The sequence below is a fragment of the Nycticebus coucang genome, chromosome X, assembly GCF_027406575.1.
Source record: "Nycticebus coucang isolate mNycCou1 chromosome X, mNycCou1.pri, whole genome shotgun sequence".
In the NCBI taxonomy this organism is placed as follows: Eukaryota; Metazoa; Chordata; class Mammalia; order Primates; family Lorisidae; genus Nycticebus; species Nycticebus coucang.
The window spans coordinates 59,324,562-59,341,116 of NC_069804.1; the positions used below are offsets into that span (position 1 = coordinate 59,324,562).

Here is a 16,555-nt window from a genome sequence, read left to right on the forward strand (position 1 = left end):
AACAGGCCCGCAGACTCCGCCTTCCGCGGTGCAGCCTCTCTAGCCGGCCGGAGGAGGGCTCTTCTCCGTGGTCTTAACCCTTCTTTTCCGAGCGGGCTGCGCTGCGTCTCAAGGCGGAGGAGAAGAGGCAGCGCGCTGGCGTCTGGACGGCGGGAACCGGCTCCGGAGCAAGAACACGCGTGAGAGAGCCCGAGAGAGGGAGACTGAGAGAGAATGAGCCCGGGAGACAGGGGGAGAGCGCGAGCGAGAGAGACGGATGGAGAAGGGGGGTGGGAGAGAGACAGCGAGATACAGCCTTCCTAGATCCGGGCAGGTGTGCGTTAGTGTCACCAGACTAGAATCCTTCTGTTTGGCCAACCGGGAACGGTGCTTTCGGAGAGATCACCTGCTTTCCTCCGACGCCCTTCTCTCTTCAGCGTGAGAATGGCGGTGGTACAAATCGGCGCGTGTCGTATTTCTCTTTCCCTAGTTGGCGATGGCCGATTTTAAGCGGAGAAAGCCCATCCTGAAACTTGCTGTGGGCACTTGCAGGCACCGGGATATAATCCGGCTGGAATCAGTGTTCAACAGGTTCAGAAAGAACCAGTTTCCTTGGCATCACCTCTCTCCCCACCCCACGTCCCACCCCACAATAGAAGACAGAATGACAGAAGTGTTTTCAAAGAAAACTACATTTCCAGTATTGAAACCCTCAGAGAAACTCTTTCTAGGACGTGTGAGAGAGATTTGGCATGTGAAAAGACAAGCATTCCTTAGGCTCTGTGGTTGCTGCCTTAGTGTGCAAATTAGGTTGACCTAATATTTTTGTTTTGTTTTGTGCTTTAAATCAAGTAACTATCCAAGCTGCAGTGTTTAATATTTAGAGAAGGAAGGCATCTTTGCTTGTCCACTTTGCTGGGGTGCAGCCAATTCTGGGCAGCAGACCTCTGTGCCATCCAAAACTTGTTTTTATGATTAGTCACGGATTTCCCTTTACATTTCCAATACCATTTCCCCATATCTACGTTTCCCTATTGGGTGTATAGAATGTGTGCGGGTGGGTGGGTTGTTGTGTGTTTATGTTACAAAAAAAAAAAAAATAGGGAATGGTTCTCAGGGTCCCGGCAAGGGAGAAAGGGGACATAAAGAGTGGATTTCTGTATTTTTAGGAGAAGCATTTCAAGTGTTGCCTGTCAAAGGGGCAGTGTCTCTTATCTGGAACTCCTTGGCATTTTATAACATGTTTTGTAAATACTTTTCATGGGGAAGCACTGGTTTTACTGTTTCTAGTTGGATATTGATTACATGTAAAAAAAGAAAAATCGTGCTTCAGATTGGGTGAAATAGCCAAGTTAAAACTGTAAATTGGAGTGATCCATTTCCTCTATCCAGCCTTTGGGTGGAATAAAACTCAAGATAAATAAATGTTCACTTCTGGACTGGGCAGTCGTGTGTGGCAAGGGAAATTTAGTTTTCTTCAGTCAAAGGCCTGACGTGCTAAAATGCAATCCATACTGTATTTAGCAGGTTATAAGAATTTGAAGGTAAGGAGAGCCACAGGTAAGTATATGACAGTGAATGTGAATTAAAACAGGTGACAACATGAAGAGAGAGAAATTGGTGTACTGAATATAGTGCAGAGACTTTGCATTTTAACAGACCTGAGTGAGAAATTGTTCCCTACCACAACCGAGCTGTGTGACCTTGAGTAAGTTACTCAACCACTCTGATCCTCAAGTTACCTCATCTGCAAGTGGGGATGGTAACATCATGTAATATATTGGACCCTGGCAGAATCTGTTCCCCACCAATCTGTTCCTCTGCTTTCCAGACCTCCCCTGGCTCAGGCCAGTCATGGCTCTCATCGCTAGTTCTGTCCTTATCTTCCCTGCGGCTCCCTGTTCCCCCAGACCGTGAGCTCCCCGAGCACTGTTATCCTGCAGGAACCATTCCCATCTGTGCAACATGTACCCAAGCACAGGACCTGGAACTGGGCACTCAGCAGGGCAATGATGACCTGTGCTCTCCACTCAGTGCTGCTTAGCTATCACTAGACCGGGAGTTTGTTGACTGTAAATGATACACAGTCAGCTCTCTGTACCCCTAAGTCCCATATCCCAGGATTCAGCCAACCTGGAATCAAAAAGAGTAGAAAAGAAACAATACAGATAGTACAAATTTTATAAAATTCAGTACAGGCCAGATGTGGTGACTCAATGCCTATAGTCCTAGCACTCTGGGAGGCCAAGGCACGAGGATTGCTTTAGGTCAGGAGTTGGAGACCAGCCTGAGCAAGAGCGAGACCCCGTCTCTACTAAAAACAGAAAAATTAGCCAGGCATGTGGTGTCATCAGCCTATGGTCCCAGCTACTCAGGAGGCTGAGGCTAGGGGGATCACTTGAGCCCAGGAGTTGGAGATTACTATGACCTAGGGCAAGGTCATGGAACTCTAGTCTGGGCAAGAGAGCGAAGAGTCTGTCTCAAGACAAGAAAGGAAGAGGAAAGGAAAGGAAAGGAAAAAGAAATACAGCTACAGAAACTGTTTGCATAGCATTTACATTGCATGAGGTAGCATAAGTAATCTGGAGATGGTATACTGCATGATAATACTATGCCATTTTATATCAGGGAGGTGACCACTGGAGGATTTTGGTATCAGTGCAGGTCCTAACCAATGCCCCATGGACAGACAGAGAGGTACCACGGTATTGTAAATGAGTACACAGAGCAAATATCTTGGCTTAATTTTCTGTTAATCCTAAGGGTGCTTGTGTCTTTTTCCCCCCACACTATCCAGAACCATATGATACCCACATAGTCCCCTTCACTGTGTGTAGCTATTGTTATACCAGCTGTTTCTCCACCGGAAATAATATACTGTGAATGAGCAAAGACGGCCAATCCCGTGCTGAAATTTCTGTTCATTCGGGGATGTGAGGAACACTGTGTTCTCTGTCCCCACTCTATCCATAAGTGCCTAGTGTCAGTGTATTCCCTGCTGTTTTCCCTTCGTGCTATACCTTGGTCAAGATTTTACTTCCTTAGACTAGATGAGTCCTGGGGATGGGGCTGCGTTGGATAATCCACTGAAGAGATCACCGAATAGAGTGGGCCCACAGGAAACACCTGTGGGGCGAATACACCCTGGCCAGTCAGGTCATTTTATTTTGTAGGTGAGAGGTGTAGCGGTCACTCTGGCCTGTATCAGCAGAACTGATGACGCGAACCCAGTGATGGTTGACCTTGGGTGAGTCCACATGAGCTCTTCTCTCACAGGAGACTTTCTCCTTGGCTGGCTCTTGCTGCTTTGGCCCCTCCTCCCTGTGGCCCTTTCTCAGTGCCCCTCCCTTGCACTCCCATTGCTCTTCTGTGGATTGTGTATGTCTCTGTCCCACTTGCTGTGAGACCCCCTAAGACAGGGAGCCCGTTTCCTTGGTCTCTCCCTTTTCACCTTTCACACTCAAAAGTGGGCATCGGTGGGTGTTTACTGACTTAACTGTTCTTTTGTAATGGCGCTGCTAAGAAGAGTATCCCCTCCATTCTAGACCCAGTAGGGTAGGGGTTATCAGGGTAAGCGTAAAAGACAGAGAACACCTGTGCCTGGTGCAGGACAGATGCTTGTACTAATCTAGGTGGTGGTGCGAGGCTGGAACTCTGACTCCTTATTCCCTGGCCATGTCCGAGGTTGGGAGCACAGTTCTCAGCACCCAGCCACCTTGCAGGAATCCCAGTCACTCAGCTGTAGGATTTTGCCATTTCTGGAAAAGAGTCGAACTACTATTTAATGGATGTTATTAAATGAAATTTGTTTCTTTCAACTGGAATAAATTGATTTCACACCATTGTGTAACGTTGAGGAAAGTATCACTTGTCACTGCCTTAATTGTCCAAATGAATACAATGCTATTCGTGGCCGGCCTCGCCTGGACATACTGTAGTATGTGTTTACTTGCTTAGCTATTTCCTTTCTACTTTCCCACATGAGAATCAAGCTAAGGAGAGCAAGCAGCTTGTGAGGTTTGTTCTGTGCAGCAGTTCCTGGCACTGAGAACACAGCCTAGCACTAGAAAGTGATACGAAGTAGTTGCAGGGTCAGTTACCCGACCCCTGGACCAGCTCTGCACACACAAGCCCCAGCCCCCAGGACTTTCCTGTGAAGTCTCTCCCTTGGGATGGCTTTCTAGCTTAGGCATCCAGTGGGGCTGAGAATGTGGAGAGGCAGTGCCAGCAAGGGTGGCTACTTCTTGAGTCAGGCAGACCTAGGACGGAATTCTGTTTCTGGCTGGTTGTGTGATCTTAGGGACATTACATAACCTCTCAACACAGGAATGTCCACCTTTGCAAGACGGGAAAATATGGATTCTGCGGGGCCGACAGACTAAGTGAGACATTTATCAAGGGGCCCCAGATTCTCCTCCTTTTATCTGATAGATGTTTGTGAGTGTCCACTGGGATCGAGGCTCTGTGATGGGTGAAGAAGACAGACAAAAATTCCTGTGTACCGTCAGCTCCTGGGCTGGTGAGTGGGACAGATAGATAACCACTTGTTGACAGATGGGTGGGGCTGGAACTGGGACAGGGGAGGTGCAGGGTGTTATAGCAGCTTAAAGGAAGGTCCCCGGTTCAGGGCTGGTGAAGGAGGTCAGGGAAGGCTTTCAAGGGGGGAAGTACTGTCTCAGCTAAGTCCAGAAGGGTGAATAAGAGGTGAAAGTCTTGCAAGGAGCCTGTCCAGTCCCAAGCCTTTCATCTAAGATCGCCATGGTCATCCCATTCCCCTTGTCCAAGACTCATTGAGGAATGGGCCTGGGGCCCAGCGCTGGCCCATGGGCAAAGGAAGAAACTGTCTGCTGGGGGGCTTCTGGGATACCTCCTTCCTCACGGGAATGCTACAGGAATGGAAAGTGCCTTTCCGCACTTGGATATCCCCATACCTGGATGTCAGTCCTAGAGCAAATGTAACAGAAAACAACAGATCAGAGAGATGGTCCTTGAGGGCAACAGTGGGTCATAGATTGTACTGTGCCTGGGCCCACCCTTCCCCCCTGACTTTCTTTTGTAAGATGAATTGGCTTTGTGCTTTGGCCTGATAGAGGATGAGTTTTCTCTTTACTCATAGCCAAAAGCAGACTTCCTGCTACAGGGAGCACTGTGGCATGCTTTTGGAAGGAGCAAGGCAACTTAGTGGTGAAGGACACCAGCTGTGCTTCTGGACAGACTTCCGTCCAGCCCAGTTCTGCTGCTTGCAATCATATCATCTTGAGAAAATTACCCTCCTCACCCACGAAATGGATTTTTTATTGTTAATACTAATAATACCAAACTGAGAGGGGTATGTTTGTGAGTACGTAAGGAAATATGCAAGGAAAGTTTGTAAAAACGAGCCTGACAGGTAACTTCTGGTCACAACTACTGGTGAGGCCATGGGATAGTTTAGAGAAAGGCCTTTACAAAGCTGCATGCCCCATAGCGATCTCATTAGATTTTTTCTGGCCATCCTTAGAGCCTCTTTCATTCTCTGCCCTACCATTCTCAGGTTTTCCCTCATGCACTGAAGACCTCTCCCCCAGAAGGCTGGCCGTTCCCCTGTGTGCTTCCGCATGTGGAAGCCACAAATACACGTCATCTTATATTGAGTGGATCCATTCACTTCAGCTCCAGTTCTGTCCTCAGGTAGGTTGAGGCTGCTGCTGGTTTGGAAGATGCCCGGGTGCAAGTCACAGAGTGCGTGATTCTTTGCTGCCCTCACGTGGCATTGGAAGCTCTCCGTGACCTGGTCCCACCTTGTCTCTCCAAACTCCTCCTCCCCCCCCCCCCCCCCCCGTTCCAGATCCCAGAGTATTCACTCACACTATCTTGCAACATGGACCCTGGCAATGAAGTCTTTCTCCTTAAGCCTCAAATTCCTCATAAAATGGTAAAATGACACTAACTCTACCTACTTGAGAGGTTTGCTGGGGAGACCTACATGAGATAAGGGATGTAAGACTCCTAGCTCACCTTACCTGGCATGTGGAAGGCACCAAATACACAAACGTTGTTTTCAATAACCCTGGTTTTAGTACAGATTACCAGGCATGTGATAATATGGTTACTTGGTAAATGTTTTTGTATTGGAAAGATGTGGTATGTTGTGGAAATATTAGTCAGGGTTTTCTTGAGAGGAAAAGAACCAATAGGCTATCTATACATCTATACAACTCTCTCTCCCTTTCTCTCTCTCTATCAGGAGATTGATTTATCTTAAGGAGTTGGCTCATGGGATTGCGGGTACGGGCAAGTCCGAAATCCAGGGGGCAGGCCGTGTGAGTTGATGTTGCAGTCTTGAGTCTGAAATCTGCAGGCCAGCTGGCATGCTGAAAGCTCAGGCAGGGTTTCTGTGTTGCAGTCTTTGGGCCAAGTAGTTTCTTGGGAGGCCTAAGCCTCCTCGGTCTTTGTTCTTAAGGCCTTCAACCGATTGGATGAAGCCTTCCCCCATTGTGGAGGGGAATATGCTTTGCTTAAAGTCTCGTGATTGTAAATGTTAATCACGCCCACAAATACCTTCCCTGCAACATCTACAGTAGTGTTTGACCAAACGACTGGCAGCATAGCCTAGCCGAGTTGACATGTGACATGAACCATCACAGTGGGGAAACCATACACCGAGGGACATCCCCTCCCCCACTGAAGCTCTGGCCAGTGCTCTTTCTGGATTCACTCATGTCTGGTGTCTTTTTCCTCTCTTTGGAAGCTACGTATGATGCAGGAAATTGGAGGCCATGGTGTATTAAGCAGGTTTGTTGTAACATCCTTATCCCTCTGAGGCAGGTGACTGCTGAAGGAATCAAATGGGGCGAGATGATGAGGGAAGGGAAGTCGCATTTACTGCCCCAGCTGCTCCCCTCTCCCCACAGAGGGGACTTCTCTAGGTTTCATTGTCCTTGATGTCTCTTTAAAGGATCATGAGTAGCTTCGTGGGGGTGGTTTGAGAAACTAGTGGTGCACCCAGAGATAGGACAGCAAAATATTTCATTTCACAGAGTCGGCAGAGGGAAAAAGAGAGGAAAGAGTGATGAAAACATGGGCCAGTCATGAGTTGATGTCTCCAAAGGCTCAATGTTTCTTCATACAAAAGTGTTTGTGTGGCCAGGTGCAGGGGCTCCCGCCTGTAATCCTAGCACTCTGGCAGGCTGAGGTGGGTGAATTGATTGCTTGAGCTCAGGAGTTCCAGACCAGCCCGAAGAAGAGGGAGACACCATCTCTACTAAAAATAGAAGAAAAACTACCCGGGTGTCATGGCGGGCACCCGGAGTCCCAGCTACTAGGGAGGCTGAGGTAAAAGGATCTCTTGAGTCCGAGAGTTTGAAGTTGCTGTAAGCTATGATGATGCCACAGCACTCTCCCCAGAGTGACAGAGTAAGACTCTGTCTTAAAAAAACAAACCAAAGGGAAAAAAAGTGTTTGCGAGGTGTTTTGTTTTTTTGTTTTTCTCCTTTCTTTCTCTGAGAATTGGCTACGTGCATGAAGAAATATCATATGTTACTGAGAGAGACCTTGTGACATGTGAAAATTGGTTGGGAAACGTTTGGGTTAGGAGGATCATCTTCCAAATGTTTCACACACTGAGTGTTTGTGTAGGCTAGTGATGGCCCAGAGGATGTAACTGAGCTTAACTAGCCAGAAACATAGATTTCAATTACTGAAATGTTAAGAGCCTCTCTTTCTGGGATGTATGTTTGTGTTTGGATGTGTGCACAGTGAGGGCATATGATTCAAAATATTTCCAATATTGTTCTGTGTTTCCTGCCTCGGCATGTGCTGGTAGACACGATTCAGTAATAAAAATTTCTAAGTGCCAGTATCCTCTGAACAAAACTAGTGAATTCTTGGTTTCCAACGTTGCTAAAAGAAGAGAACCTGGGACATGATCAAACGTTTCAATTTAGCATTTATCGTAAATTATTTCCAGATTCATCTGAGATGTGTTTATTGAAAGAACGTAGAGCGATGCCCTTATTCCAAACTATACCAGTGGGGTTTTTAAATTGACATACAGCAAGACTGACGTACTTCTTTGGAGCTTTAACACACACATAGATGCTTGTAACCACCAGCATAACCAAGATCCAGAAGCGTCCCCGAACTCCAAAACATACATTTGGAGCTACCCCTTTGTAGTTAACGCCTTCCTCACCTCTACTGCCTGACAACAAGTGATCTGTTTCCTTCTCTGTAGTTTTGTCTTGTAGAAAGGGTCAGCAATGAAACCATACAACCATACATTTTCTAGCCTTATGAGGTGGGTTTCTTTCCTTCAGCATAATGCAACATCTGGAATGAGTCTCAAATGCCTCTATGGATAGTCTGTTCTTTTTTACTGCTGAGCAGTATTCCATTTCCTGCAATACCAAGTCGGTTTTTCCATTCTTCCATTGGAGGACATTTGTGTTGTCTCCAGTTTGGGGTTATTGTGAACAGAGCTGCTTTTACCATTCATATACAGGCTTTTGTGCAAACCTAAGTTTTCATTTCTCTAGGGCAGTGTTTTTCAACCATTTTTATCTCACGGCACACTTGAACCTATAGTCAAACTTATGCGGCACACTTACATTGATCCAAAAAAAGAATATGCTTTACTGCGCTTTGAACTTCTTTTGAAAATAATTTAGTTAATGATCTTTAAAAATGTTTGCAGCACACCTAAGGTCCTCTCACGGCACACCAGTGTGCCACGGCACACCGGTTGAAAATCACTGCTCTAAGAGGGACAGAGGGAGGGGGATGGGGCCTTGGTGTGTGTCACACTTTATGGGGGCAAGACATTATTGCAAGAGGGACTTTACCTAACAATTGCAATCAGTGTAACCTGGCTTATTGTACCCTCAATGAATCCCCAACAATAAAAAAAAAAAAAAAGAAAGAAAAGAAAATCACTGCTCTAGGGTAAATAACCAGGAGTGGGATTGATGGGTCCTATGGTAAATGTCAGTTGAACTTCAAGGAAACCACCACACTGCTTCTCAAAGTGGCTGTCCTACTCACTTTCCCACCGAAAGTGTGAGGGTTCCAGTGGCTCGGCATGCCAGGATGTCGTCTTTTAGAAAAAGCACATGATATTGCCAGTACTATTAGCTGTTCTAATAGATGTGATGGGGTATCTCATCTCGGTTTTAATTTGCATTCCCCTAGTGGTTGATGATGGTGAATATTGTTTCAGAGGCTCATGTTCAAGTCTTTCCCCCGTTTTCTAACCAGGATGTTGGTTTTCTTACTGTTGTGTTTTGAAAACGCTTTCTGTATTCTGGAGATAAGACCTTTGCCAGGACTGTGATTTACCGATATTTTCTCTTAATGTGCGGCTTCACTTTTCATTCTCTTCGCACGCTGTCTTTCACAGAGCCGGAGTTTTAGATCTTGCTGAAGTCCACTTTGCCCATTTTTCCCTTACATGCATCATGCTTTCTGTGACATATCAATGACTTGCCTTTCTTCAGCTCACAAAGATGTTCTCCCACAGTTGGTTTCTTCTGAAAGTCGTGAGATCGTACCTTTGGCGTGTGCATCTCTGAACCCTTTTCAGTTAATTGCATATAAATGTTGAGGTTCAGGTTCATGTTTTTCCGCTTGGATATGCAATGCCATTTATCATAAAGATCATCCCTTCTGCACTGAACTTCCTTTTGCATCCCTATCAAAACTCATATGGCCATATTTGCGTGGGTCTGTTTATGGACTCTCTATATTCTTCCATTGATCTGCGTGTCTACCCCTTTCTAAGACAGGAGTCCTGAGTACTACAGCTTTATAGCAAGTCTAAAAATTGGATAATGAGATTTCTCCAAATCTTTTCATCTTTTTGAAAAATTGAAATTTCCACATGAATCGAAGAATCAGCTTGTTGATATGTATATAGATTTCCATCAAGGATTTCAATCGGCCAGGGCATTAATTCTACACATACAAGGCAAGTTGAGCATAATTGAATTTTTTCCTTGTTGAATTTTTCAATCCACGAACGCATTGTTGCTCTCCATTTAACTAGGTCCTCTCTGCTTTCCTTCTTTAGCATTGTGTACTCATCAGCGTACAGATCCTGTAAATATTTTCTTAGTTTTATATGTAACTATTCCAGTGCATTTGTGACTATTACAATGTTGTTTCTTAAATTTAGATTTCCAGTCTCTCCTATGATTGTTCTCTGTGTGTTGACTTTGCCTTCTGTGTCTTTGTAACCTCACTTGTTCCCTCCAGGAGTTTGGGGTAGATACATTGGAGTGTTCTGCGTAGAGGATCATGTGATCTACGAAAGGGTCACTTTTACTTCTTGCCTTCTCGTTTGTGTGGTTTCTGTGCCGTTTGCTTTTCTGGCATTATTGCCCTGTCTGGGGACTCCAACATGAAGTTGAATAGTCACGGGGAGAGTGGACATCCTTGCTTTGTTCCCACCCTCAGGGAGAAAGCATTCGGTCTTTGACCATTAAGTGGGGTGTCAGTTGTACGTTTTTCTGTACATGCCCTGTGTCAGGTTTTGGAAGCTGTCTTCCACTCTTCGTGTGCTAGAGTTTTTATATCATCGGTGGACTTTGAATCTTGTCAAATGGCTTTTCTGCACGTGCTGATGTGATCCTGTCATTTTTCTTCTTCATCTGATCTCTCAATCTGTGGATTATGTTGGTTGATTTTCAGTTATCAAAGGAATATCCCTTGTGTTCTTGTTATAAAACGTCCTCAATCACAGTTTACATGTACTATCCTTTTCATTTATTGCTAGATTTGAACTGCTATTTTGTTGTTGAAGAAGAATTTTGTGCCTGTTATGTAGTTTTCTTGGTAACAGTATTGTGCTAGCCTCACAAAATCAGTTGGAAATGTTCCCTCTGCCTTGTTTTCTGGAAGAAATTGTACAGAATTGGTGTTATTTCTCCTTTCAACATTTGTCAGGGATATTTTTGCAAAGGTTTTTACCTACAAACTCAGTTTCTTTAAGAGACACAGGACTGAGCATACAGTTTGATGTTTGAACTACATCTTGGGTGAGTTTCAGTAGCTTATGGTTTTCCAGTAAGGGGTCCATTTCACCTAATTTGTAGAATTTATAGAGAGAGTTGTTTGCAGGATTAAGACATTGTCCCTTTTATGTTTTCTGGGTCTGTAGTGAAATCTCTTTTTTGATTCCTGGTATTGGTAACTTGTTGCTTCTCTCTGTTTTTCCCTGTCAGTGTTGCTACAGATTCATCAATCATACTGATCATTTCAAAGAACCAGCTTTTGGCTTAAGTGAAGTTACCTATTTTGTATCTGTTTGAAATTTCCTGGTTTTATTTTGCTCCTATATTTTTAGGAAAATAAACTCTCACTTACACACACTGGGAGTTGTGAAATGATTTCCATAGCACGAGCAGCCTTTTCGACTAGATGTAAAATTGGTGATCACAAAGGGGAAAATCCAAAAGAATGTAGCCCTGGGGTATGACATTCAGGAAACGTCTACTTTATGAAAGGAGATGAATGCTTGTGAGAAGAGCACGTGCTAGTCACGCATTGATTGTTCTTAAAATTACGCTTGAGGATGGGTTGGAAAGTGTCAGCAAGGAATTAACATCGCTGAATGCACCGCACCCTTTTGTATTCCCTGGGACAGGGATGCAATGATTGGTATCATTTCTAACACCTTTCCTGTATGCCATCCATATTCTAAGCTCTTGAGATGTATTATCTCAGTTAATCCTCAGAAGACTAGGCAGTGGGTCTCCTGATTGTCCACCTTTTACACCCAGGAAGTGGAAGGACAGAGAGGTTAAGTAAGGTGAATAATGACAGCTTTCCTTTCTTTTCTTATTACTCTTGTTTCAGACTGGTCACACACCTTCCTCGCTACCTTCAGGGTGTTTGAAAACCTCCAGCCTCACCTTCCTTTCCAGACACAAGGGCCAAGCAGAGCTTCCAGCTCAGACTAGACCTCCATGGATCCACTCCAGAAATGGAATCCAGCGTTGACCTCGGAATCTTCTCAGCTGACAGCTTCAGAGACTTCGCAGGAGGGCACAGTAGCTTCTTGGCCTTCCTCCTCAGAGCAGCTGATGATGGGCCTGGGTAACCCACGCCCTAGTCCCGGCACCAGCCACCCTGCACCTCAGCCAGAGGGGCTGCTCCAACAGCGATACCGAGAGGAGAAGAGCCTGCAAGAGAGGCGGTGGGAAAGGTTGGCATTCCCTCAGAGGAAGAAAGCATTCCTGGGGCACCTGAGGCGGAGACACCGCGACCACATGGCACCTTACCCGGTTGAGAGGGAACCCAGGATCTCTCCCTCAGGGAACAGAGATCAGAATCGATTCCGATGTGAATGTCGATACTGCCAGAGCCATAGGCCAACTCTTTCTGGGATCCCTGCGGAGAGGAGCGGGGCTCCTCCTGCTTCTTCCTGGGAGACGCTAGTGCAGGGCCTCAGTGGTCTGACCCTCAGCCTGGGTGGTAGTAGTAGCCAGCCCGGCCTTCTGCCAGAAGGGGCTCTCCAGCAGCAGGAGAGAGAGGAGAAGTGCCAACTGGAGAGGCAGCAGGAGAGCAAAAGAGTGTTCCAGAGGCTGCTCAAACAGTGGTTAGAAGAATACTGAGATGCTTGTCATCACACTATGGAGGTCGGAAGGGGTTCAGACATAGATGCGGTGTTGCCAGCTCCTGGGCGTGGGACCAGACAGTAAGCTCTAGTTGGAGGACTACCGAGACCTGTGTCATGACTGGAATCCTCCCAGCGTGATGCTGGAAGGAAGTTCCTACTCTCTTGTGCCTGTCATTCCTGGATCGCTGTGAGGCATTCTGTGACAAGGGGAACTGCATACCAGTGGTCCTCACCTCATCTCATGTGGCTCCCGTGGTGCATGTTTCCCACCCTGGATCTCCATCTTTCCTCTCTACCTTGTTGTCAGTAAGAGATAAAATGTCTGTGCAGTGTGATTGCCTTGTTGCTGTCCCTGTGCTTTTGTGCCATTTAACTGACTGCCTCCCAGAAGCAGCACTAGGTCTGTTGAAATGCGCTGTGCTCCGCAGGTCCCACCTGCGGTGCATCTTACAAGGGTACACGTGAAGCTTAGTAAATGTAGAATATAAATGTCTTAACACAATAACTAAGAAAATGTCAGGAAGGCTATGTTAAACCAGTGTGATGGAAATGTGTCAAACGGTCTATAAAACCAGTGTATGGTGCCCCATGATCGCATTAATGTACGCAGCCATGATTTAATAATAATAATGAAAAAAAGAAATGCACTGTGCTAACCTGAGGTCCAGTTTCAAATACCAGAAGCTAAGCAAGTGTGGGAAAGGGATGTGGAAAAGAGAACTTGATGGTTCACCATTGTACTGTTTGTGTAAACTATTATGAATATGATAAGCTAAATGTAAGTAAATGTTTCCCTGCTCTTTAACAATCGAGTAGTATTCTCCCTTGCAGGAATTCCCGATGGGGTACCTCATCGTCAATACCAAATAAATATATGTATGAAAGAAAGTAACTGTAGAATTCAGGTTTGTTTATCAACAGTGGCTTGTTTCCTGTCAGATCTGAGAACAATACCTTGAAATTCCCCAGCAGCGGCTCAGAACTCACCAAGAGGAGCTCTGTCCTGTGGAGATGCGGAACAGGGGAGTAGGGGGTGCACCAGAGAATACAGTCCAGTCACTGCTGGAGGACCTGTGGCGGGACCAGCATCCAGACTGGCCAGGCAGTGCAAATGGAAGAGAGTCTTCCTGCCCACAGGAGACGTGGAAGCAGAGCCTGCTGCCCACTGTGGGACCCCTGCCCGTTGGTACTAATGCCCTGGCTTAAGGGATCCAGGGACCATACCCTGTTGTCTGGTGTGCCTGGATGAGGGACCACAAATAGCGGTTTTGTACCTGCTTTGTGAGAACCAGAGCATCCTTATTTCAAAATCGTATCGGCATTCAGACACGTGTCTTTTAATTTCGAGAGACACAATTGATTAAATCTACCTTTTTCGCCCCTACAGAATCCTGAGATGTGTGCCCAGCAAGTGAGCGCGTGATTCTCCTGAACTGAAAGCAAATTCTGCTTTGTGTCAGTCTGTGTTTTTAGGTAGCCCCCAGACCTGTGTTGCCACAAAAAAATCTATGCATCTCCTGCTGACAGAAAGGGCTTGAAAACAGGTGTGATTCTCAGAATTTGAACTTGGGATCTCATCAGAGAGCTTGACAGTTAAACTGACCCTGCCAGGATTTCCCTCCCAGCTCCAGGGTGAAGGTAATTAAAGCAGGGCTTTTCTTTCTTGAAGCTCAAAGGCCTAAATTCAGATCTGTGAATCGGGGGAGAGTATGGAAGGCATAGTAACATGGCATTGCACGTAGGCTGATATCTACTAGGTTTCTGTGGGTATTTTTGAATGTTAGCTCTTTTTGTCCTCTTCCACAAACCCATCGTCTAGCAACATTTTCAGTCCTGTTTTATGAATTCAGAAAGCAGAGCGTAGAGAGGTAGGGAACTTGCCCAAGGTCACACAGGCAATAAGAGGTGGAACTGGCATGCAAACCTGGGCAGGCTGGATTCACAGCTAGCACCCTCAACCCTTTTACCTCCATAAGGGCTAGGGGTGAAGGACGAAAAGTGCTGGGGGCTCCAGTGGACCTCTCATAGCTGGTAATGCCGCATCTTGGTAAGATGCATTGTTGAATTCCCACCAGAATGCAGTGGGGCTGGTATAATTATCCCCATGCAGAGAGTTCCTAGAGGTCATAAAGTGGTGCCCAGAGACACAGGCCTTTGTCTGACTCCCCAAATACCGAATTGCTTACTGTCGACCTTCCAAGTCAATTCAGATCCATGCCGCTGGTGACAGTCAATCGTTTAACCAATCATCAGTTTTTTAGTTTGCTCACTTTGCCTCCCCCCCCCCCCATTCTGTGCTATGCTATACTGGTCATTGTGAGCAAGTGAGGGGGCATTGTAGAGGTCGTCCCTGCCCTCAGGAATTGAGCATTTAATCAGGGAGAGTTTGCAACAAAATACTGCAGACCAGGTGCTGTGGTTTGGATATGGTTTGTTTTTCCCCACCATAACTGATGTTGAAGTTTGAGCCCCAGTGTGGCAGTGTTGGGGGGCGGGCCTCGGTGGGAGTTGTTAGGGTCTTGAGGGAGGATCCATTATCAATAGATGAATGTCCTCTGAAGCCCCCGCCTGCTGGGGTGAGGCAGTTACCACTCTCACAGGAATGGATTGGTTGTCAGGAGAGCAGGTTGGTAAAAACAGTCTGGCTTCCTCACTTTCCCTCTCGAGCTTCCTCTCTTGCGATGTGATCTCTTTGCACACACTGGTTCCCCTTCCACTTTCTGACATGAGCTGAAAAACAGCCCAAGGCCATGAGGAGGTGCAGATGTCCAATCTTGAACGTTCCAGCTGCCAGAACCATGAGCCAAACAAACTTGTTTCCATTATGTATTACCCAATCTCAGGTATTCTGTTATGGCAACATAAGATAGATGAACACACTGGGTAATTGATAAAGAAGAGAAACTTATTTCTCATACTTCTGGATGGCTAGGCAGTTCAAGATCAAGGTTGCATTGGAGATTAACTTTTCAACATGAGTCTTGGAGAGGACAAAAGTATTCACACCATACCAGACAACCATAGATGTGTCAGAGATAAGGTGATTGATCCAGCTGTGTGGCATGAGTTGCCAGGGAATGAGAGCAGTGAGAAGGATTTGGGTCGGACAAAGTGGACGTGGGGGTGTTTGCTGGGGGGAAGTCATAGCTGCAGGGTGACCCATGGTCTGCAAGAGGACTTCTGGAGAATGGCTGGGTGGGTGTAACTGAGGGAGTCAGCTCGCCCTTCGCATCCCCACTGCCAGGTCTTTGCCCCCATTCCCATGTATGCAGTGTAGGAGTTGCAGACTAGGAGCTGAAATCCAGCAATGTCCGCAGATGTCCAGGACTTCGAATGCTAGACCAGAGACCCATCCAAAGGCACCGGCAGGCAACAAAATATTGGGATAGAGTGGGGAGCAAATGTGATAATACAATTAGAAAATCTGAGTAAACCTGGAGCAAGTAAGGAAATCAAAGGAGTAAATTAAAAATCATCCCACCAGACAGCCTAGGGCCAGCTGGCTTCATTAGCGAATTTTACCCGACATTTGCGAAAGAAACAATACCAGTGTTTCACAGGCTCTTCTGGACTATAGAAGAGGGGGCGCTGTTTCCTGACACATCCTATGGGAATACTATTACCCTGCTCCTACAGTCACACAGAGACACACAACCGTCCTATGGTCCACTATCCATCATGCATGTGCATATGGATGCCAGAAATCTCAACAAAATATTAGCAAACCAAGTCCAGCATCATATACAAAAGGTTATACAATGTGACCAAATAAGATTTATCCTAGGAATGCCAGATTGGTTAAAATATTCAAAATACCATTGAGGTAATATACTCACTTAATATGTTAGACCATCTTCATAGGCAAAGAGAAAGCATTTGACAAAGTCTAAGACCCATTCGTCGTAAAAACAAAAAACAAGCCTCAAGAAACTATGTATACATAGGAAGGTCCTCAACCTATAAAGGATATCTACGAGATAG

At 46.0% G+C, this 16,555-nt stretch overlaps 1 protein-coding gene across 6 annotated transcripts; it reads left to right on the forward strand.

Annotated features, from left to right (window-relative positions):
- The first annotated feature begins 48 nt into the window (after nucleotides 1-48).
- On the forward strand, nucleotides 49-13,221 carry FAM156B (family with sequence similarity 156 member B). 6 transcript variants are annotated; one of them, XM_053580076.1, is made up of 5 exons: nucleotides 49-179; nucleotides 3,153-3,226; nucleotides 4,306-4,498; nucleotides 5,513-5,649; nucleotides 11,812-13,221. In XM_053580076.1, the coding sequence occupies exon 5, from the start codon at nucleotides 11,922-11,924 to the stop codon at nucleotides 12,567-12,569; it is 648 nt and encodes a 215-aa protein (XP_053436051.1). In that variant the 5' UTR covers nucleotides 49-179; nucleotides 3,153-3,226; nucleotides 4,306-4,498; nucleotides 5,513-5,649; nucleotides 11,812-11,921; the 3' UTR covers nucleotides 12,570-13,221. The 6 variants fall into 6 exon arrangements, with proteins under 6 accessions (XP_053436051.1, XP_053436049.1, XP_053436054.1 ...); XM_053580074.1 differs by having other exon boundaries at nucleotides 4,411-4,498; XM_053580077.1 differs by having other exon boundaries at nucleotides 104-1,687.
- Nucleotides 13,222-16,555: the final 3,334 nt, after the last annotated feature.